Source organism: Hesperophylax consimilis, chromosome 18 (assembly GCF_061612785.1).
Source record: "Hesperophylax consimilis isolate HC1 chromosome 18, BYU_Hcon_1.0, whole genome shotgun sequence".
Classification (NCBI taxonomy): Eukaryota; Metazoa; Arthropoda; class Insecta; order Trichoptera; family Limnephilidae; genus Hesperophylax; species Hesperophylax consimilis.
This window is the reverse complement of record NC_142853.1, coordinates 16,763,252-16,788,343: the sequence shown is the minus strand read 5'-3', so window position 1 is coordinate 16,788,343 and position 25,092 is coordinate 16,763,252. Positions and strand designations below refer to the sequence as shown.

At 34.4% G+C, this 25,092-nt stretch overlaps 1 protein-coding gene across 12 annotated transcripts in view; it reads left to right on the top strand.

Moving 5' to 3' along the window:
* The window catches only part of Klc (kinesin light chain), a 126,205-nt gene that overhangs the window by 55,216 nt on the left and 45,897 nt on the right, over window positions 1–25,092 (top strand). For all 12 annotated transcript variants that reach the window (XR_016303779.1, XM_089642647.1, XM_089642644.1 and 9 more), the window contains one exon: window positions 19,082–19,310. Coding sequence is in view for 11 of the 12 variants with exons in the window: in XM_089642647.1 (XP_089498773.1) it covers window positions 19,082–19,310 (229 nt within the window). In the remaining variant the exon portion in view is untranslated. The remainder of the gene's footprint in view (window positions 1–19,081; window positions 19,311–25,092) is intronic.

Here is a 25,092-nt window from a genome sequence, read left to right as displayed (position 1 = left end):
ATGTATTCCTGGCATGAAAGCCTCCCAGTTACATTTGTAGAAAAGGCATATTTTTATTACGTTGAAACTTATTGCCTTCAGCCGTGAATACTTTCAGGGCATAATTCCGTCATAAATAAACTTATTTCAGTTTTACGGTTCGACAAACGAGTGCAAAAACTTTGGAATATTATTTTTTTTCATATTTTCAAGCCCAACTTGTATATTTATACGAAGACGTGCTTTTGAATATTTTTTATTAATATATTATCGACGATATTCGGGAAAAGATGGCATTCCATATGCCCCAAAACCATGAAGTATATTTTTATAAACCTCTTACCTTTTTTAAAACACGACTTTTTGCAGAGGCGGTAAAGAATATAAATGTAAACCGTGGTTATTAGATTATTATTAACAGTGAAATTGAAAGAATTATTAATGCAGAAAATTAGAGTGTGTAAAAATTGGTGCGTGCACAAGTTCTGACTTAAGTATTGTGATAAAAAAGCTTTGCCAATATATTATTGGTGATGTTCGTTAGTATGTTAATTTTACTTCGCTGTTGATCGAATGATTTAGAATTTGCCTGCGTGGTTTATTCGTCTTCCGGTTGACATTTTTATATTAATGTTGCCACTAAATCTACCTTTCGGCCATTCAATTTAAAAATAAAGCTTTGGAAGGGAATAATCGGATTGTGTCACAAAAGAATTTACGACTTTCGGAAAAAGAATAAAATAAAATGCGACTTCGCTCCGTCGCGCTTCGACGTCGCTTGGCATAAAGAAATAAAGTGTAGCCACAGACATAGGAATTAATAGACGAGAAGATAATGGCGAGGGGTAAAATCAACTGTTGAAGAACGAAGGGGGTAAAGCTGACTGTGATTCGTCAATAAATCAATCTGACAGTATATAGGCATCTCGCATTATAATATCACCATTTAGTTCTTAAAAGTAAAATCTGCTTTTGAATGAATAGACATTTTTACATGGGAGCGCAAATTACTCGCCACGTTATGAACTAATTTGCGAAGTCCAAATTCGGCAAAGTAAATTTCTTCTGTTTGCAGAGTCGTAGTTAGTTTCAGAGTATTTAGTTAAGACACTTTTACAAATGTTTCATAATTTACTTACCCCAGTAAACAACGATGAGCACACTTGAAAATCGCTACATTGTGATGTGATAGTATATGTTTCTAAAACTGATCCATATAATACGGTGTGAATAAGCTTAAAATAAAGTAAAATAATGCTTACTTATGGAATGTAATACGACAATTGGGTTTATTCTCTTTTTCACATCTATTTTTACAAGTTTTCATATCACAAGTCAACATTTTGCCGTGTTATTTCGTAAAATGAACCGATGATGCCTCGACCATAGTTCGCACAAGAATGATGACGTCACGTTTTCAAATTTCACTTGAGGCCATACGCGAGCCCAGCCGGCTCCAATGGAACCGGTATGGGGAGTGGGGATAATACGCTTTCACTTAGGGCAGGTCTACTAATATTCATATGTCTATGAGTGTAGCCTACGAAACGGGCTTTGTTTTCACAAGAAAACAGTGCATGTTCGATGATTCTTTGGTATTTTTACCTTTCGCTTAACGGAATCGATAAATGCATGTGCTTTAACCCTTCAGTACTTTCATCACATTTGTTTAGTTTACAATGTTTTCTGTGTATTTCAAATTCGCTATATACATCTCATTATTATTTTTCCGTAAAAACAAATACTGTTTTAGAAACTAGATCATATTATCTTTCCGATGTATCCATTTTAAATAGTCAAAATCTATTTAAAAAATAATAAAATTATAATCATTAAACGTGAATGTTGTCAAAAACGCTAACCACATTTTTACTTAATTTTTCAACTCCAATCATAGAAAAATTGAGAGAACTCGATATTTCGAACACATTAGTTTTGTTTGGGGAATTTTGTAAGAAAATTGTACCTTCACTTTTATCTCGTTCATATAATAACAAAAAAAAATTGATTACGATAGCGTCGCGAAATATTCATTATTTAATTTGGCTATTTCTAGGATTTTATTAATGGAGTCCAGTAAAAATATTTGAGGCAAACTGGAAAGAATTATTATTTCTCTTTCTATCGTCAAAAAAATGTTTTTCCGTATGATAGAAAAAAGATTAAAGTACTTTTATACAATGGTACTTTTATATAACTTATGGACGCCCGGTCATATATGACTCTCAAACGCTGGAGGGGTTGAATTTGTATCTTCAGGGTGTCGACAGATTGGGAAGTCATTTTTAGGAATAGGTTTTTACTTTTCATGTGGCTTATGATCACTGCAGAGCCATTTCCAGGAAGGGCGAAAGAAGACAATGCTGTAGAAATAGGATCTCCGAGGCGTATTTGTGGTAACACGTGAGTGTACGAAGACATCAGAGACGTTCCAGGAAGATAAGGTACGATCAAGTAAATCGAATATTTGGTCGGATCTTGTCAAGAGTCGTAATAACAAAATATTAAATGAGAAACAATGTATGAGTGTGCGCCAGGGTAGAGTTGTATTGAATTTAGTTATCCGTTAGCACTATTATCGCCTATTTACTAAAAGTCCGTGTAAGAAATATTTCAGCACTGCGCGAGAATCGACCCGCAAGCATCCCGACTCGAAGTCAAAAGCGTTGACAACTTGCTTGATTGAACGTCAAGGCATTTTATAATATTAAGTATGTTTCGAAAATGTATTTTCTTCAGAAAATCTTCCTTGATTCAGATTTTCCTATATTTCAATATATCTTTCTCGGAAGGCAGTAACACTGTTTGTTGAGTCGTGGGAAAATATTAAGCGGCTGAATTAGTTCTTGGTAGGTAATTTGGGCCTTGGATCAATTTTGAAATATCTGGCAAGGCGGTAATTTTTTTCCATATTTCCAGGGAATTTCAAATACGTATTACACAAGTGCGTCGTGGGAACTTCCTTATTTAAAATAATCATAAACCAAAAATTATTGGAAGCCTCATTTTTATTCATTTTCCTTTACATTTAAAGTTTTTTTTAAATATTTTCATATTGGTAATTTTTGTTAAATGATTTTTTTCTAAATAAGGAAGTCCCCGTGCCGCATCTTGTATTTTCTTTAACCCGCCCTTTGCTTCTCTATATTTATAGTTTGCCACAATTAATAAATTCCGTCTTATTAATGACTTTCTCTGTAATGTTAAATTATCGAAGCTTGTAAAGGGCAACCTCGTTACTCCCACAACAATTTAATTAGCTATTTTAACTGTTCTTTAAACGACCATTCGTTTTTCCAAAGGTTTTATTTAGCGGCCCTTCGTTCAATGTCAATATTGCTAATTAAAATTTTGTTTACTACTCGCGTTCAGGATGGCGTAATTAATAATTCAATTTCCTTAATGTTAACCGAAGAATTGGTATCCATTTGGCATGCGTTCGGCACGCAATGAAGATAAACCGACATTAAAGAGTATTAAAAAATCATCATATTAAAAATCCCATTTGTGCTCAGTACCTACATTGTTCATTCTTATCCACTTCTATTTAACCATCAAATATGTATTACAACATATTTCAATTTGTTGAAAAATAAATGAGGTTTATAAAAATCTGAAGCTTGTACCTACTCGTAAATTGAATATTAAAGTAATTGAGTATTTAATTTTTATGTGGTGCAAGCTAAGCACAAGAGTTTAGATTTTCCGCAGTCAGTGGAACTTTTACCGATTTGGGGAATGATTGACTAAGGAAAGTAATATACAGGGTGTTAAGGAACCTACCTAACCAACGTATTTTAATCAGTGATTCCTGACATTATTTGGAGTAAAAAATGTACATGAAATTTTGGAATCCAGTGACTTTTTAGATATTTATTTTTTCTTTTTTTTTTCGAAATAAAGCAAAAAAAAATACAACTTCCACATAGCATCACTGGTCACCTAGTAACTGACCAACCTCTCAACCCGATCCCAATTATCCAATACCTGCCGGTTTTTGGTGTTTTAAGTTGAAAAAAAACATCAAAATAACATCGAAATCCAAAATTTCATTTACATTTTTTTTTCCAAATAATGTCAGGACTCGCTGGTTAAAATAAGTCAAGTACGTCCGTTAACATCCTGTATAGTAAGGAGAATGGAAAGTTTCTGGCAATCCTAGTTGAGTCACTTGATGTAGCTAGGGAAATTGATTTTTGAAATATTGCCATTCTAAAAAAAGCGGTGTTCACGCTAGGGCGATACTGAGGTCGTCAACATTGTGTGTTTCTATTCCCATTAGGTATTTATATTATTCCCCATAGAAATTGAGTCACACAGTACAATTTGGTTACTTTATCAAACGAAAGCATTCCAAGCGATTGTAAAAACTTTATGAGGCATGCAAATAGTACACATTCTTCTATTATAAACGTCTTTATATATTACAAAAACAGATTCAGGAGTGAGAAGAAAAAGCTTTGTCACTTGGCATCAGACTCGAGAAATTCTCACACCAACAGATAATAGGCGATGATGGATTCAGAGTCTTTGACCTTAAGATAGTACTCTTTCTTATGTCCAATACACATTCCTCCTTTAAAGGCATTCCGAGACAATCTGTTTTTTTGAATATCACCACCGCTGAGTAACTTTGTTATGCTTTTATACGGTTTTACTAGTGTTATGAATAAATTGATTTTAAAACTTAGTAAAAACATATCCGTTGTCCGTCTCCTTAAAATATTAATATAGTTTTTAAAAAATCATTTTCAGTTTTGTGTTTATTTACTATCCCCTGGAGATTATTGCTCGTCAATTCTGTAGCTTGCTTCTTTCTAAAAGTGCCAATGTCCGTTTACGGTATAATTTTCGCCCTTAAAATTGGGTTAACTTCCGAATTCTAAAAGAACCTTTGGATTTCGAGTAAGGATTTTTAGATTTGCAGAGAGCCAATGTTACACTAGAAAATCGCTTTTCTTTAAACTAAAACTTGCTAAAAATATCGAATTCTACGTCCACGTCAGCAATTAGTATTGTTTATGTCATTACGAATTCATTCGCAACGAACTAGCTTTTTTAACTCTTGACAGGCTAAGATGCCAAACAAAATGTATGTAACCAAGTGGGTCTTCCGACGACCCCATGCATTTTTCTGTCTTATGGGCTTTTAAACTATAGAAATCCCAATTATTCAGTCAATTATTAATGGTTACTTATGTATTTGCGCATAAATACGTAAAATACTAAAATGATGTGATAGTTAATTCCTAACGATAATAATAATTATCCGTTTTCAATATGTATTATCAGTTCTAACTGATGCCGAATTCAATATAGGTATATTATCAGTTCAAACTGATGCCGAATTCAATATGTATATCAGTTCAAACTGACGCCGAATTATTTCGGTTTCGCACATTTTCCCTGCAACACTTTTTTGTTGTTACTTTTTATGTATCATTTCATTTGGGTGGGGAGTGATGTTATGATTATGTGACATCGCGCTCCCCTTCTTATAAAAACACACTAACCGACTATAACCATTTAACAAAAATAACGAACTGTTCATGTTATCTGTGCTCCTCGATACGATGAATCGGCATCCGGCCTGGCCGCTGACTCGGCACATTCATCATCAAAGATAGATGATAGATACAACATATCTCAAGTGTATCAGGAAGATTGGCACCATGAAATAGGGTACTATTTTTGCGCGCGTGTTTGATACAACAGATGCAGATGAACAGAGAACATTATTGTGTATAAACAAAATTACTGAAATATTGCTGTGACTTAACCATATGAGTTTTCTTATTTGCATTATTTTCACCTGCCCCCATTCATTGCTCAAGAGATACAATCGTTTGTATCATTTACGAATGCAGCGGTTATTTTTAATTTACGAGAGAGTTTGTAACACAATAATAATTTCTTGTGGTCGTTCTTCACAATGCCGCGTTTGTTCGGGAACTAGGTTAGCCGAACGACTTACAAGGTCGGACAACCGTGTCACACAAGACACATTTCCGCACATCAACTCCGCGCTCACAGTACGCGAACAAACTTTGACTATCAAGTCTTACTACTCCAGCATGATGTTGTAATTCTAACTTTACTATTAGTCAAAACTGCGTAATCATAATTTTACTTGTACAGCTTGCTTAAAAAAATATTTTTTGTGTAGTATTGGTAACTGAGTACAGAGTTGATCTGGTGGAAGCGTTTTGAATTGAACATCGTGTGTAAGATATGTTTGGAGGTTGAATTTTCGAGGACGGTTCTATTTTTGTTAATTGCTCTAATTGGATCTTTGAGATAAAGGTACATTAATTTATCAATGAAACCAGACAAGGTAACATTAAACATTTCTTGGACATGCTATAGTATAATTGGAGTTTTGAGTAAATATTGTGATTTAATTGAATTTATTTTATCTCATAAATAAAAATTCAGTCTGCTTATGTTTGTGTTTGCAATACTCGAAAAGTAGTGGACCGATTTCGATGAACATTTCAAAGTTTGTTTTTATCAGTACAATAAGTGTTTAGAGATATTCGTTTGAATGGTATAAGAAGTCGGGGACGCCCGAGGATTACAACCACAGACATAGGAATTAATAGACGAGAAGATAATGGCGAGGGGTAAAATCAACTGTTGAAGAACGAAGGGGGTTAAGCTGACTGTGATTCGTCAATAAATCAATCTGACAGTAAATAGGCATCTCGCATTATAATATCACCATTTAGTTCTTAAAAGTAAAATCTGCTTTTGAATAAATAGACATTTTTACATGGGAGCGCAAATTACTCGCCACGTTATGAACTAATTTGCGAAGTCCAAATTCGGCAAAGTAAATTTCTTCTGTTTGCAGAGTCGTAGTTAGTTTCAGAGTATTTAGTTAAGACACTTTTACAAATGTTTCATAATTTACTTACCCCAGTAAACAACGATGAGCACACTTGAGAATCGCTACATTGTGATGTGATAGTATATGTTTCTAAAACTGATCCATATAATACGGTGTGAATAAGCTTAAAATAAAGTAAAATAATGCTTACTTATGGAATGTAATACGACAATTGGGTTTATTCTCTTTTTCACATCTATTTTTACAAGTTTTCATATCACAAGTCAACATTTTGCCGTGTTATTTCGTAAAATGAACCGATGATGCCTCGACCATAGTTCGCACAAGAATGATGACGTCACGTTTTCAAATTTCACTTGAGGCCATACGCGAGCCCAGCCGGCTCCAATGGAACCGGTATGGGGAGTGGGGATAATACGCTTTTAATCACTTAGGGCAGGTTTACTAATATTCATATGTCTATGATTACAACGAAATATCTCTGTACCGGAATGAGATACGGAGTCGAATTAAAGTAGATGTAATGTAGTTTTTTAACAGTAACATTGTGGTATACAGTAGTGAATGGTGGAAGAAGTCGGAGACGTCCGAGAAAGAAATTAGCAATAGCGAAGCATTGCGGGGTGCACCAGTATAATATATTATATGTATAATAATGATGTAGATTTACAGTAAACTCTCGTATCGTATTCGCTGGTCTTTGTGGCTTGAACGGAACACTCATTAAAATAATATCATATACAAACTCCGTTATAAAAATAATAAAGGCTTTCACATGGGAAAGTCATTAGGCGGACGCACATGCATGTAAGTAGTGATGGAACGATTCTTACAGTTACGATGGCGATTACGATTACTCAACCAATAATCGTTGGGTACTATTGCGATTATTAATTATAATTTTAGTAAAAAAAAAAAGAAAGTTCAATAAACGTGTGCAAAGAACTAGTGATGCAACGATTCATACATTCTAGGGATTATTTTATTTAATTAAATTTTCTACAGAAAACTAAAGCCGTTGGTAATCGTAGATCTAGCTGGTATATAATATTCTTATTTTGACGTTTACGATTATTATATCAATAATCTTAGACAAAAAATAAACATTATTATTTTTATTGTTAATGATAAACTAATGTTTAAGTGAAAAGGTTTTTATGCATAGCACAAAGGATAACATATTGTTTTTAAGCCATAATTTTTATCCGGAAAACACCAATGTAAATTGAAAAAATCTTCCGAGAAAAAATGCGTGCCGCTGACGGGAATCGAACCCGCAGCCTTCTAACTGCCGGTCAGGTGCTCTACCAAATTTCATCAGTCAATCAGGTATCAGGAACTCTTGGTTGTTTTCTATTGAAAAAAAATCTAATAAGCAATAATTGTTGAATGAAAAATACTAGTACATACTGAATAATTTGGCTGGTTTTGAATAAACCGACGTAGCGCAATTGATAGAGCACCTGACCGACAATCAGATTGCTGCGTGTCAATTTCGGTGTTTCAGGCTAATACTTATGGCTTAAAAAGTAGTATAATATATTATTATTTTTAATTGAAAAAAATTGTACCTACAATAGATCAGTTAAGAAGGTACGTAGTATGATAATACAGTTTTTTTATGTGGGTCGTGACCATCGCTGATAAAAGTTTTCAAAGCTTATTTGAATTTAAATATTAAATAAAATTAAATAACATAGTTGATATCAAAAGAATGAAACTGGTTTATCATGCATTGGTGCAATCATCAATATCTTATGGAATGATTGGATGGGGGGGGTATCTTTTACTTCCCCACCTTCCTCTTTCCCTTCCCCACTTACCTTCAGCCTCACAACATCCCCCAATTGGGGATGCCATAGTCTCACTGGCTCCAGACGGGAGCAGTTGGGACTCTTGTGAGGTATTCACTATAAAAAAATAAAAAAAATCTATAATAACCATATTAAGCCGCTAGAAATAGCTCATAAATTAATACTAAAAATAATGTTGCAAAAAGATGTTACCTACCCCTCCCTGCAATTATTTCAAGAAGCTAAACTCTTAGATATAAGAAAAATTTACTTTATGCAATGTCTGAAATATATATTTTCACGAAGTGTACATTTTACAAAAAACGAAAATCGTTCTAGCAGTAGAGTAAATAATGCATTTGAGGTTCCACTATGCAAAACTAGGCTTGCGCAGAGACATGCTTTTTTCATTGCCCCAAAAATCTACAATGCACTCTATCAGACTATAGAAATTAGATCTAAAAATATATCGTCTTACAGCATATACAAAAATGTAATAAAGACCATTGACACAAATAAATTTACAAATCCTTAATTTTTCTATTTTTTAACCTTTTTTCCTTAATTATAATTCTGTAAAAACGGAATTATTTGTTTTATAAACTGCACTAAACAAAATAAGTATACCCACGAACTGGCGATGCCTATGTGGGATTTTTTTTTGGTATATATGCATACTATTATATTATATTTTGTTATTTAATTGTATCATTTTATTTTTCTTATCTTAAAGCTACCTTTTTTTAATTTTTTATAGTACCTTCTTTACCTGTGAATGAAATGCTTTTTGTAATACTATAATAATTTTAATAATGTAATACTTGTTTTCGTAATACTTGATTTTGTAATTATATTTTTATGCATGTAACAAAAGAAAATTATTAATAAAAAAAAAAAATTGTTTTATAACTTTTATCTGAACTAATACGCGCATTCGCTCAGATAATCGTTAACATTACAATTAATTGTCGTAGGTACCCTATACATGTTAATCGTTGGATCACCACATGTAACGAACACTATACAAAACTCATTACTAAGTTAATATTATTTCTATCTAGTGCAGCAGGGTTGGCAAAAGTTTGATATCATTAAAATTGAATCGCATTTTTACGTATCTCATTCTTCGTCATGAAACTAACAAAGTAATACGTCTTTTTAACTCGGGATGTTTTTTTTTCTTTATGAAATTGGAAATTCTATGCTGTCCGTACTCTGTTCACTGAAGAGGTATCGCTGAAATACACAAATTAACTTCTTTGAATCAACTGACGAAATGTGGTATCCATTTTGAAGTGTTTGGAATTATTAACATAAAGCTGAACATTTGTAGTTTTGAAAGGTGAGATCTGGCGTTTGGAATTAGCTTATCGAGCTTTGCAATATTCATTTAATTGTATAAACGCGAAATTGTACGCCATCTTGTCTCAACTGTTGAGAGTAGAAACTTGGGCGAAGCCGGGTACTAACATAATATTTGTATTACGAGGTTATTACTAAACTAACCTTGTGATGTAGCTTGACATGGACACTTTTGCAATCAGTGGCGTCGCTAGCATCGAATTTGTGGATACAAAAAAATTGTTTTATTATTCAAAAAATAGTTTTTGGCCACCTGAAAAGTTATTCGGGCCAAACTGTACGTTTCATTCCATTGCAATGTAAATGAATATGGACTACAATAGACAAATTTACTTTGAATTCGATGAGAATTGCAATTTTTTTACTTGATACAATAAAGTGTGTACATTAAATACATGTTTTTGTATTACTTCGCCCGCCATAGTATGTATGTCCTGTGTTATGGCTGGTCAAGTTTACATATTGAATTATTGATTGAAATATTTTGTTAACAAATGTCACGATCGGCATAAAATAATACATTGAATAATTTTCATATCGGCGTAAATTAAAAATACACGCCTTAAAATTACCAACTCGCAAAACGACTTTTAAGGGGTTTATTTACGCCAGTTATAACTATTTCCTTTTGGTATTTCGAATTTTTAATTAAGTTTCGATGGTCGACTAGCCCTATTTTCATTCTATTACAGCCGCGCTCATCTGTTAATTCGTTTTCTCAATTCACAAGCCGCGTTAATTAAGTTGAGTCGTTCCGAGCCTACCACAGCGAGCGGTAATCGTCTTCTACGTTTCGAATATATATATATATGTTTCTGTTTAATTTGATTCATAATTTATAATAATTGGCAACCCTGGAATTAGGGATAGCTTAATTCATATTTAGTCAACTACCCACCAAGCTGATTTCTTGTTTCAATAGTTCGCCGTTGAGTTTTGTTTTGAATTCATTTTCATGCGAGTAATAATACTATTTTGTGAAGTGATGCGTGGTGCAAAATCAAAAGTGATATTGAAGAGATAAACCGATGACAATTTATTGTAGGCGTGTTATTGTAAGTAAGTTCAATTTTTCTTTACTTCGATGACATTGATAAAATATTTTAAAATTTTGTAATTCTTTTTTGGGCAGATAAGCAATTACACTTTATTGTCTGGGGGGGGGGGGGTTGGACCCCGCAACCCCCCTTCCCCCTCAAATAGCCCCTGGGTTGTGACGGCTACGGTTTTATATTATTACAATGTTCAAAAAAAATCAGCGTTGAATCGAACGTTATTATTACGTAGCATGGAACTAGTCAATGCAAAGAGTAAAGATCATTGATGTAGGTCGATGGAAGAGATTGATAAATTGATAAGATTCTCTTCTACACAGTATGGACGTATTGAGTCACTCTTCCGATGATAATAGCGTGACTCATAATGACATCGTCTCCGTTGTCTGCCATTAGGTATTTGGTATTCGTCTTACTTCCATCTCTTGGTCTTACTAATGACAACTAAACTATAGCATCGTTTTGCCATTTAAACAATTACATCAGTGGATGCCATCATCTTTCATGGCTAAACTTGTTCCTCCCACTCGTTCATGGCATGAATTATACTCTAAACGGCAAATAATCATTCAGGTGCGTAGTAAATGACACAGAATCGTCGGAAAACGATGATTTCTATGACTATTTATTGTCGTAATCTTTAACAAGTAATTTTTGTTCCGTTTTATAAATAACTTAGAACCATAAAAGTTTTCATAATCATTGATAGAATCGTAAACTATGCATTTATTATGTAGGTATATTCAATTACCACGCTCTAATATTTTCCTACTGTGCTTCAGTCTTGTTTTCGTATACATACATTTCGCAATCAGCTGTTGGAGTGCCCGCCATGTTTTTTTAAATGACACGCACCGCCATCTAGCGGTTGTTTTGTGAATAAATTGCAGGTTAAATTTGACAGATGATGTCAGCCGTCAGCTGCTGTGTCTACTGTTATATCGATACCATCGTAAAATCGTTCGATTTCGAGCGGATGTTCCTTTTTGATTGCCCTAATGGATCATATAAAATACTAAGGGATCTTTAGGTCAATTCAAAGCGCAAGTACCTACTGAATGGATTAATGAATAATGATATTTTCTTTCTTTTTTATTTCGTTGACTCTCTTTTTTACAATTGTAAATTTAGCTAGTTTATGTATAACCTGACAATATTAGAACTCCTCCCACTACCATCATAATTAAGTGGAATTTGCTTGAGCAATGATGTACGACTTTGCTGAAATCGACATAAAACTAAAATCTAGGCAACGTTTCATTCTGAATGCTGATAAGTTCATAATAACTATTGAAAAAAAATATAAACGAAACACACCAAAATTTTTCACCAAAACAAGGTAAAACACAATCCATAATACTCGTTTTAACTTTAATGAATGACTTTTTGTACCTTAGCATATAAATATGGACAAAGAACGTTAAACTATATGATTCCCAGTTGTTTTAATATGTTACCTGCTGAAATTAAAAACTGTGCCCAAAACAAACAATTCGTGAACTTAACTGAAGACTTGGCTTACTGAAAGAATTAATTTGTATTAGCTTACAAAGATATATTATTCTAAAGACTTTTAAAATTGTTATTTATGTTTTTCATAATTTTCTTTTGCTATATTTCTGTAAACTTTTTAATTTTTTGTTTTATACATATAATTGTAAAAATGTAACTGTAAACTCACTGTAATAAGATTTGTAATGCAAAGAACCCGTTAGAAAACTGCTAAAAAGCAGTTTATCGGGACTTTTTTGCCTTATATTTGTAATGTGTGTAAAATATAAAAAAAAAATAAAATAAAAACAAACCACTGTTAGTTTTAATTCAGCTCTGAAAGGGTTTATTTTTATAGACACTTTTGAAATTAAAAAGCTAAGTATTTAAAATATGATTTTGATTTATTTAATAGCACTGTAAAGTCCCCTTTGAGATTCCACCTTCATTAATTATTTTCAGCTTCTCATAGTTTCAGCTCTTTGATAATATTTACATTTTCTATTCTGCTTATTATAACGCAAATTTTGACGCTTTTCATGTCATTCTAGCGCAGACCCGTGATAAGTTACGGGGTATTGTAATTGTAGGATTTGTGAAGCTGAAAGTATTTAAAAAATATTTTTCTCTGAATTAAATTCGCCTTTCATAGATAAATTGTCAATTTTAGTGATGCTATCTCATTATTTAGCCAAAGTTTATGACAGCATTATAGTCTCCAGTGATTACACGTCTGTCCTGATGGTGGACACTAATGCTAAACAAGGAGGTAGCGCAACACGGCATAATGCCCCAAAAATAAATCACTATAATAGCCGTGAAAATCTCAAATCATACTATTGTCAATTTTCTTTATGCCTAATACAATGATAATTTCTTTTGACAATAACTGTTTCTTAAAAAAAGGAGAAAGCGCAAACTTTAGAAAAAACGCGAAATACGACTTTACTTAACGAGTTTATTTATCCTCAGAAATTGAAACAAAAGAAATACACATTTCAAATACAGAATTTATCATTAATAGAGGGTTTCCGGGGGTAAATTGCACTAACTTCGAGAGGTGATACTAGAAGAATATTTATTTTCCCATGTAAACAATTCTACTTTTTTACCTAAAACTACCTTAAAACGTTGGAATTACGAAAAAGTTATTTATCTTTTCTACTTATGAATCACGTAGAATCAAACCCCGAAGTTAGCGCATTTTACCCTCGGACACCCTTATAAATAATATAATTTTCTTTTAAAAAATATTGATTATTAGTACCAAAAAGTGCGAAAGAAATTTATACGTAGGTACTTTATCACTTGATTACAACCAGTTCCAATTTTGAAAATGACACTTAAATTCAAAGCAAATCCGATTTATACAGTTCATTGATAGCTAAGCATTGATATCACACAACCGAATTTAGTATTTTTGATGACCAGTAAAAGAATGGCTCACGTAAGTAGTTCTTAGTTTATTTTTACAACCCCAACTTCTTTTGCCTTTTTCTTCTAAATACTCCAGCCATTTCAGAAAACCAACCGACTTTTCTTTCAGCTTTCTTGGCGGGTTTATTAATAATGTTTTGTAGAACTTGGTAGATGCACGTATTGATTTTAAAGCCTTTCTTTTACAAGCCTGGTTGGTCATTTACAAATTACTATATTTAATACCTACAAGACTTCATTCCACATTTGGATTAAGTGTAAATAATAATTATCACATGAGTATTAATTATACTTTATACTTCAAACTTTGCTTTATTTACAACTTTATTTGGATTTGATATTAATCTTAGTATGTATTAGCATTTGATTTTTTATATGGTTATGCTATTATCCATGTATTACGTTACACTTGAATACATAAATTGTCAATTTCCTCTGTAAATTTCCCCCGATAGGGCGTTTGAATAATAAATAATAATATTTGGATGATTTGAATGGTGCCGTTTTTGTGCAAAATCACCTCAAGGGCGCTGTACAAATAAATAATACATTTATACAATGATCTATGTTATTACTAACTATATATGGAGATAATATACAGTACCATACTTACCTGGAAGGTCACTTGAGATTAACACTTAATTAACATTAACTAATTGTTTATTAGCGAGATTTAGATACAGGATTTAGGACTTAATTGGAAAATTGGACTTTCCGGTATTTATTTTAATAATATATATCTATTTTCTTTAATAAGCATGTTTAGGAAAGAAAAAGCAAAATTTTATGCTGGCGCTACTACAGTACAAGGTTTTGATCAAAATTGTCTTTCCTAAATGTGATTCGTCCCTCGGTGTGAAAGAGTAATACAAATTTTTTTGTCTAATTTGACAGTTTAACGCATAGTAAAATCTCCATGGAAATGACAGAAAAAACTGTGCAGTACTTATTGACAAAAGCTCACCGTTAGAGTTTTTTTTGGTGCTTCTTACAAACAGATATCTACTTTATAATTAATATAACGATGGAAATGATGTCGTTTTTTTCTGGTGAAAATAATGAATTCATTTAACGGAATTACGGTGACTTGACATTTTTTGTGATTGCCATCTAATTATTTTAATTCGGTTGAATTATAAATCCATTGCTTCCGTTTCTGTTGGCGTGCTAGAATAATTTCATATAATCGTTTATAACGAAAGGCAAACATTCCCGGGTTACGAATAACCTTACAATATTTGAAAATCTCCTACTACCACCACAGTAAGCGGAAAAATGGAGGACGTAGCCAGCCGAGAAATTGAACACACTACGCCTGGGGGGAGGACATAACCGGTCAATTATTAAATATATTTTTTAATATTTTAGCTTTGTTTGTAATTATTAAACATATATTTTTTTAATGGGACTTTAATTTAATAGAAAATATGTGTCTGTGGCATACAAACTGACGAATACATTTTTAAAGACACAATTAAACACTTAAAAAAAGTTCTACCATTAATCATATCAAGCTGTTAATGTGATGAAGTCCTTTACTTTAAGGACCAAATCACTACCCCGGCAAGGAAGAGGTCATAGATTAAATTCTAATGCTACGTATACATACGCGAGCCGAACTGCCGAACTGAACGTCAACTTATGGGAAAGGAACGAAGCAACCGCAAAGGGCGCGAAACACCGCTTGCATTTGCTTCGTTCCTTTTCCGTAATTCGTGGCACGGTTCGCCTTTCGGTTCGCAAATGTATACGTACCATTAGATGCGACTGAATCTTTTTCTATCTTTTCTGTTTCACATCTTTAGTTCGAGATTCGTTAATACTTGTCTTCAATAATTAAATATTACACTTCCAGGTTTTACTCGATATACAAATAATTATAATATCTCTTCAATAGTTGTAAAATTTTATGTGGCGTCATTTTGATTATATATAAATGAAATACTTAGTTTACACCACTTTTAATCAATAATAATATACATGTTTCAAAGCCAATGGCTTCCTCGTCAGGATAATGAAAATTAATGTTAAACAAAATATATCCTATGATATTATACTAATATCATAATTGTTAACCCAACAACCATTAAATTTATTTATCTTTCCTAAATAGTGCCTAATAAATATTCGCGCCCCACTTATCAAATCAACGTATCGGCAAGTCACGGACGAAACTTTTAATTTCCGTTCGTCCATTGCTTCCAAGTATATTCGTATTATTTTCATTATTATGCATGGGAACTATAATTTTCCCTCTCAACCCTGTGGTGCTGTACTTGCGTGCTAGTAAAAGCTTCGTGAGTTCCATTTTCAAAATGAATGAATGCAATGCCGTGTTGGCGGGCAGCCAAGCTGGCGCCATCTTTTGATGCAGTATGAAATTACATTGTGTTTAACAACGTAGCTAATGTCTCTGGTTAGGTACTGGCCTTTAGTTGGTCGATGCTGGTACCTACCGAGGGGTATGTGTATTCATGGTTAAATTCTTGTAGTTTCTCCCTAACGTCGTTTAAGGTGATGCACCACGTCGTGAAACATTTGAAATCGGGCCGCTAACAATAACACTCCTTACGTAGATGGCGATAAGGTTTAAATTCTCGCTTAACGCTAGCCGCCTGTTTTGATTTATGCAAGAAAAGAACATCGCTAAAAAGTGTGTTTTATTTTATTTTGCGAAGTTCAGGCACAAATATTTAAATGTTTTAGAATCATTCTACAAAGAACTTAATTTGCCACATTATACAATAAAACCATAACCGAAAATGGGTTCGTAAGTAGGAGGTTTTAAATTTAAAAGCCGGTTTTACTGGCCGGTTACTTTATTTTTTTATATAGTACAAGGTGTGCTCTACTCGCAGTATTTAATTAAAGCATCTAACATATTTTTAAGCGATCAAATTTGCAAACCAAAAATACACGATTTTACATTACTACTTAAATATCAACCTTATAGATATACCATCTTACTAATTGAAAAATTGCAAAATGTGGAACGAACAAGATGGCGTGTCTTGTTTTATTTTGGTGATAGATACCTCTCGATATGAAAATAGTCAAGTTGGTCATTATATTAAAATCGATTCAGTTGTGCTAATTTAATGTCTCCAGAGCTCACTTAGAATATTTTAAATTGTTGTCTATTGATGTTTCTCGCCGTTACCACCAACCTCGACTTTTCGTTTCTTGTCATTTAAAGGGTTAAGAGAACTCTCGTGAGATCAACACTACCATCACATTCTGATATACGAGACCATAATATAGTAAAAAAGTGTTAACAATGTGACTTTTACAAATTATTAGCTGCCTTTTTGCTTTGCTTGCAGAACTAGCAGATTATTAAAACATTATCATTCCACGTTAGTGCGTCGTTGTTGGCACTTTTACGATTTTTCGTTTCGTGTCATTCAAAGTGTAAAGCGCTGCCACGGGACCAACTAACACACTTTAGAGGCGCACAGCCGTGTTTAATAAACTATGTACAATCGGGCAAAGTAATTCCCTTAAATTGTTGAATGCTCTACGCTTTGTGCTTCAGTTGATCGGTTTAACCGTGCCCTGGGGCTCGCGGCATAACTAGCGACGCCCTATTTTAGCCGTGAAGCCTCCCATTACAGTGGACTAAAGCTTTTCCCTGCCGCAGTCAATCCGCAATGAAAAGTACACATTTGCCCAGGTCCTGTCGATTACCACGACGCGCCCTACATCTCTTCTATCTATCTGCAAATCCTTTACTGTAGGAACTAGAGCCGTTATTGGTTTTATTCTCTTGTAATTTTATCAAAATTCGGGTGCCAAAATGGCCTGTCATAGTATTTTATAAGATATATAAAAAAAAGTTTTCGCTATTTTAAATAGAGAAAAATATTTCGTTCGAGTGAATCAGTTCGAAAAATAAAATGCTCGGAAAAGAAAAGAAAATTGTTCATTTTATCCACTTGAAATGGTAGAACCTTTCCGATCTGCTCAGTGGGCGACCATCCAATTATATATATTTTTAATGTAATGCTGTGGCATCAGTGTGAAGTAATGCTTATGCCGGAAAAAATGATGATTACTTCCACAAATTGCGATGTTAATTCAAAATTTTCAACAGTTTGTACAATTTTTTGTTGCAATTTTTAGGCTGTATCGATAGCACGGCATAATTGATATGTGCTTGCAAAAAAAACAGTCTTTTTTTACCCTTCGAAAACTCATGATTCTGGTGAACAAAAAAATTGTTTGGACCCAATCGTATTCAAGTTATCGTCGGTTAAGAGCTACACGTGGCTAACTAACACGTTTTCCAAATTGAGTTAAAGAAGTGTTTTCTACAATGTCAAAAGGGATCTTACAGACTGTTTCAAAGTGAAAGATCTTATACTACAAGGCAATGCCTTTCTATCAAATTTACTAATTTTCAAAAATGACTCGAATTTGATAATAACTGGCTTCATACACCTCCATTTTTCTTTTTTCCTTCGGAACTGATCTTTTAAAGTAAAGTATAAAACGTTCAAAGGTTCTCAGGGTCGCGTTTCCGTCCGCCCTAGATTCTGGAGGAAGGGGTGAATTCCATCGTCAGGTACCCTTTCAAAATATCCGACATTTTTCAAATGCTTCCGACTTACTTGAAAACGAAAAGTCTCATTTTTATTTAGAGTTTGTAAAATGAAATTAAAACTCTCTTCATTGCGAAATGAGGAATTAAATCTAGAGAGAATCTTTAGAGAATCTTGCGAGATCTTCAATAATTTTTGATGATTTTAGCTTAAATCTTCGATTTATAGAATAGATTTCGTCAGCTGTGTTGCGGGCAAATCACCGAAACCAGCCACTTACAGCTTTACTCTGATACAATCTTCAATCTATTTATATAAATAAGAGTGTATGTGGCAGACGGAGAGGCGGTGTGGCTTTAATATTTATACAAATCTTGGTTTTATTCCGATATTGATAATTAAGTAAGCTCAATTATATCTTACTTCTCGTGAAGTTGATCAAACATTTCCAAATGTCGTTTTTTTTCAATCAATTTCATTTGTCTGTCTATATTTTATAGATAGCACCTCTAGGGATTTTAGGGTCCGATGTATTTTCATAGTTTTAATTTGCTTGTTTGTTTGTTGTTACAGCAAGAAGATCGAGCACATCGGCAGGATGACGCAGATGACGCAGGAGGAGATGGTGGCCGGCGCGCGCACCGTGGCGCAAGGACTCGAGGCGCTCCGGGCCGAGCACGCGCAGCTGCTGCAGGGTCTGGCCGGCGCGCTCGCGCAGGATCCGCCCCCAGCCACCGAGGAGAAGGCACACATCGTGCGCCACACCATCGAGATGATCGAGCTGGGCTTGGGCGAGGCGCAGGTCAGTACAGTACAGTACCCAGCATCATACAACACCAACATACTTACTCCAAATCACTTCTATTTTACCAATGTAAATGAGGTGTAATGATTAATGAATGGAAACCAGATTGAATGAACCCCTGTGCACCGGTGCACGTGCGCGAAACTCGGCGGACATAAGCGGAACACCCGTTCACAGTTGATGTTGGTTGGCTTCATGAGAACGGGCCGTTATCTTATTTGTCAGAATATTGAGAATGTCGCTTTTTTAAAAATTATTTTTATTTTTACTTGACGCCTCTCAAGAGCGCCCCTGTCTACATTGTAAAGACAGGGGCATCATATCGCTACCCAGTTGAGAAGGTTGTAAGGTCGGTTAAGGTAGGTACTGTAAGGGATTTATTAATGCAGGTCTTCCGGATTCTATAAAGGAAGAAAAACAGTGGCTTAGTGGAAAAACTATATCGCCACCCGGTCGAGCAGGGTTGTGAGGCCGGTTAAGGTAGGGGCTGTAAGGGATCAATGCGGATCTTGAAAAGGCCCGGATTCTGTGAAGGAAAAACAGATCTGAAAAACGAATCTCAATTTTCTTATAAATTACGCAAATTTTGCGATATATTTTTTTAATATGTTTGATATTATATTATGTATATCATGCAGCAGTTAACTTCGAAAACGCAGCGTACTTGTCATTAATTTTCGTTTTTTGTAAAAAATAAATAATATTTTTTTACTGATTTTCTAAAAAATCCACAAAAAAACTCCAATTTCGCCGGAAAATAACACGAATTTTTTTTAGGTCCTATTTAATTCATGAAAAAATACACCGAATTTGCAAAAAGTTGCGTGCGTTGTAAAACAAAAAAAGTTATATATATTTTATTGAAAATGATGCTCATTTACACAGACGCTATAACTGGGCAACTCTGGACAGATGCAATTCAACACACGCTTGAAAAGTGGTACAAAGTCATGAAAAGTGGTGCCATGGAACAGTTTTACCTGATCTTTCCCGAGATGGTGAGGAAAGATATTATGGCGTCAAGACATAACATCAACGCCTATGATCTCTGTCATCATTACACATTTATTGCCAACCCTCACATACTTGTAAAACCAATGTACCCGGTTTAACGTTTTTGATGACTTCTGTTTACCTAAAGTTGGACAGCCCTGACGTTTAATGTAACGATACTGTTGATTTAAAAGGTCACCCACGACATATAAAGTCCGATAAGGTTAACCCAATCCCGTTACAAAGGTTTTGATCTCCCACCCTTGCCTTTTCTGACTCAGGCTATCGATTTTATTAAGTACATTTCACCGGTAAAATATTATATTTTATATTTCTTGTTGATCCTGCTCCCAAATTATATTGTTATTTTCACTTTCCCAGTAATGGTAAGTATCAAAAAAGCTATCGCAGTTTGGTCTGCCAAAATGAAAAAGCTCTCACAAAATTTGGTTTTTGTAATAATTTACGGTTAGCACTTTATTCTTATAATATAATTGCTACCATTTTCAAACCACAGCGAAGGGAATCTGGATTTAAATTGAAAGAGAAAATACACCAGGCTTTCAGTAGCCGGGACTAATAATAATTGGGACAAATAATAATTTATTTTGTGGAAACATAAGCACGGAAACATTTCACAAAGAAAGTCTTCTCAAATAAATTATAACTTCTTCTTGAATTGGGGAAAGTTGTAACTTATAGGCTAGGGTCTAATGAATGTAATGACCGAGGGCTAAAGTTCTATGTAAGGTAATGTGTTGCGTGTGTTTGAGGACCTTTGTTGTGAGCTTTACGTCATCGACGATTGTTCTCTTCATTCTCACACGTCTTGTATGAAAACTAAAAAGAAGATACGAGAACGATGGAGTCTCTAGTTTGATAAAGCATTTGCACGTTATGAATGTTGCATGATGAAATTACACAATTAAATAGGTTTTATCACATTTACAATTAAAAATAGCCATATATATCATCGATATCGACTTTTATCTACTTTATGTAAATATAATATGCATCTATTATATATATAAACCTTCCGGAAGAAGTTTTCTAAATGATAGTGAAAACCCTATCAAAATCTGTAGCGTAGTTTAGAAGAACTGAGGACACAAACAGACAGACGCGGATTTGCACTTTGTGAAGGTTACCCGAAGAAATTACACATTCGCGAATTTCACTTACCAATAATTCATGAAATAATTATTTCATACATATGTAATTCCTTCCTTGTGTAGGTTCTGGTGGTGTAATATTGGTACCTACGTGATGTTCACACTTGTGTAATTTCGCTGTGAAGGGTGGAAAATTCTCCCAGTATCGCTCCTGTGAGAGAACATTCAGATTAAAAGCATTGTTTTTCTCCTTCTCTCTTATTCCCGGTTCCTTCCTATGTATTTTACAAATATTTATTTGAAAGAAAGCTGACATCGATATAATAATATATTTACTTCAGGGTAGTAGAACTTTGTTTGTTTTCTAGCGTAGATCCGAGATCGGTTAAATGTCAGATTTCATATTACCATTATCACGGCTTACTCCGCCCGTAATTTAACGCTTAATCCACCTCCATACATCATAAGTTATCTAACAAGTTTATATCTTGTGCCTTGGGCACTACGGTGCGCGGTGCCTACAACCCTGCAAGGGCTGTTAAGTAGGTTTGACCTAGGGTACAAATAATAATTGTATAAACTTTGTTCGGTAGAACGCGCCAATCTAGGTTAAAATTAATCACCTAGAATGTTTATACTTAATGATCTCAGGTGTGAAGGTTCGCAACCAAGGTCGCGTGTCAGAATCCTGTTTTGTTCTTAGGGATGGTCTTACATAGTAAATAAAATAAAAAGCGGTGCATAGTATGTTATTACATGTATTGAGAAACATTTATAAAATTATACATTTTGGACTTACCCCAAGACCGACCTGTATCCGTAATCATAATCTACTCTACGAGAGCGAATCACTACGTCTCCTATTACTGAACACTGTGTCTTCTTATTGGCGAAGCGACGGAACGTCCCCCGGACTCCATCCGGCGGCTGACGTGACCCCGTGAAGCGTGGATCGGGCCTCCGAAAGGGGCAGGAATATATCTCCCGGCCACATCCACGATCTCCAGCTAATAACGCGGATGTATCCGGGTTCTGAGGATGCTGCAACTTAGGCCAGTAGCTTTCTCTCGGCCGCCGGCCACGTGCGGTTAGTATTCCCAAACATCACACGTCCAAAATAACGAGGCTCCCGCTTGACGGTTTTGCGTAAGCCGAATTTAGGATTGAATATAATTTCATCTCACGCCGGATGGGACAATTATTTACGGATTACCGCTGTCGGCTGATTACCGGATTACGATTGTCGCGTGGTTCGCTCGTACACCATTTCTTTCAAAGAAATCACCATTACCCACATCGGGAATGGTTGTTTAACAGGTTGCGGAAAAGAATCCCGTCGTGCCCGAAGCAAACTCGCATTTTACGGTACAAAAGAAAGAATGGAATCCATCCATACAACTAATTACTCCGAAATAAAAATCACCGTGACTGTCAGCTGTGCAGTTCACGATCCCACCCGTTGACTGCCCAGCTAAGAAGTGTTTTTTTCTTTTTTGTTTCCGCCCGGGTTCAGATGTTAAATTTTAAATTAAAATTCGAAATTTTACTAAAACTAATACCAGCGACAATCGCCCAGTTCCTAACTAGGTTAGAGAATCGGCGAGGATAAATGTTATGATGCAGAATAAATTAATGAATAAAATATTAAAACAAAAGGAGTCTAGTCCTGCATCATAACAGGGCCGTGACCTTTGGGCCGCCCTATAAAGTCAACCATTTCACCTTTGGGTTGTCGCGCATGTTTAGATTTTAGTTTTACTGTATAGATTATTTACAATTCTGAACGTCCGTCACGTAGCGGCCTACGGGTTAATACCGTACATTGTGGAAATGAGAAGGTGCAGAACAAAGATGAATCTTCATTTCATAACTATCTGTTCATTATTTTTATTAAGACTACACGGAGAAAAATGGCTATTGCTAATTTATTGAGAATCTCTTCAAAATGTTGATAATTCCGGTTGTAAACGGGATTGCAGGCCGTATGAATGAATTAAAAGGTTTCCTGATAAACTTCAAATATTCATGATATATTATGAAGGCAAATCGATAAAACATTCTTAAATTGTTGTTTTATTATAAGGCCTGAATTTTATCGTGAGGGCAAAAATCGATTTCTCTTCGTGTAGGTTAGGGTGTCCCAAAAAAATTAAAGTTTTTATTTTTGAACGCATACCCTCTAATTTTGTTTTAATAATGACAAAACACTTATGAAAAAAATTTAGTTTACTTTGGACAACTGCAACCCGTGCCGACTTGCATCGAAAGATTTCAGTACTTGTACATTAAGACGCCAGCGAGCAAACGTATTGATGAGCTTGTAGTAACTTGCTATTTTGTTAGTAAACGAAAATCACTCGTTCAGGGAAGATGTTGATAGATTTACGCACTTCTAAAAAAGAGTATATTTTTAATAGGAGTCGTAAAACACCAAATATCGGGTTCTAAACTGCCATCTAATGGACAAGTTCTTGAAGTTTTGTTCTACAATATCCGGAAAGTGAATTTAACTGTCAATATATACCAAATATAGCCATAGTAGGTATTAAAAGCTGTGTTTGAAGTAAAAATCAGTCAAGTGACTACAAGCCCTGACATACCACTCTTCAAAAAGTTTCGAGATAACTGTAAAAATGTTGATCCCGATAAAATTCAGTGCTACAGAGAAAATCTCACATTGCACCTAACCGCTTCCGAAATCGATGATTTGCTTGACTTTTACCATACTGCACTGACAACAAAAATACTTGGAGATTACTATTGAGAGTTTTTAGAGCTCTGTGTGATAGTTTTAGGAGAAGATACAGCGAGAAAATTTAAGATTTGGCCTCCAGGTGCTCGATGGATGGCAAAGGCGCTTTATTCCTTGAAAATATCATTAATTTGTGCGCAATTTAAAATTACCGGTAAGGATAAGGCGGCACTTTTAGACGTTTGCCTGTTCATAGTAACATCCTATGTCAAGCCATGGTTACAATGTATTATAGCAGTTAAAGCACCATACCATGACTTGTGCTTTTTGAAATCGATGAAGGCCTAAGAAAAAATTGATGAAAACATCTCAATAGCAGCTTTATTTCTGTTCAGTAAGGAGTTATTGTATTTGACCGATGAAGGATCTATTTTATCGCTGTTTGACGACGCTGTGGATCAAACAACTAAAATAAAAATGCTCGAAATATCAAAAAAAATAATTTATCATCCCATGGCAAACGTTACATCCACAGACATAGGAATTAATAGACGAGAAGATAATGGCGAGGGGTAAAATCAACTGTTGAAGAACGAAGGGGGTTAAGCTGACTGTGATTCGTCAATAAATCAATCTGACAGTAAATAGGCATCTCGCATTATAATATCACCATTTAGTTCTTAAAAGTAAAATCTGCTTTTGAATGAATAGACATTTTTACATGGGAGCGCAAATTACTCGCCACGTTATGAACTAATTTGCGAAGTCCAAATTCGGCAAAGTGAATTTCTTCTGTTTGCAGAGTCGTAGTTAGTTTCAGAGTATTTAGTTAAGACACTTTTACAAATGTTTCATAATTTACTTACCCCAGTAAACAACGATGAGCACACTTGAGAATCGCTACATTGTGATGTGATAGTATATGTTTCTAAAACTGATCCATATAATACGGTGTGAATAAGCTTAAAATAAAGTAAAATAA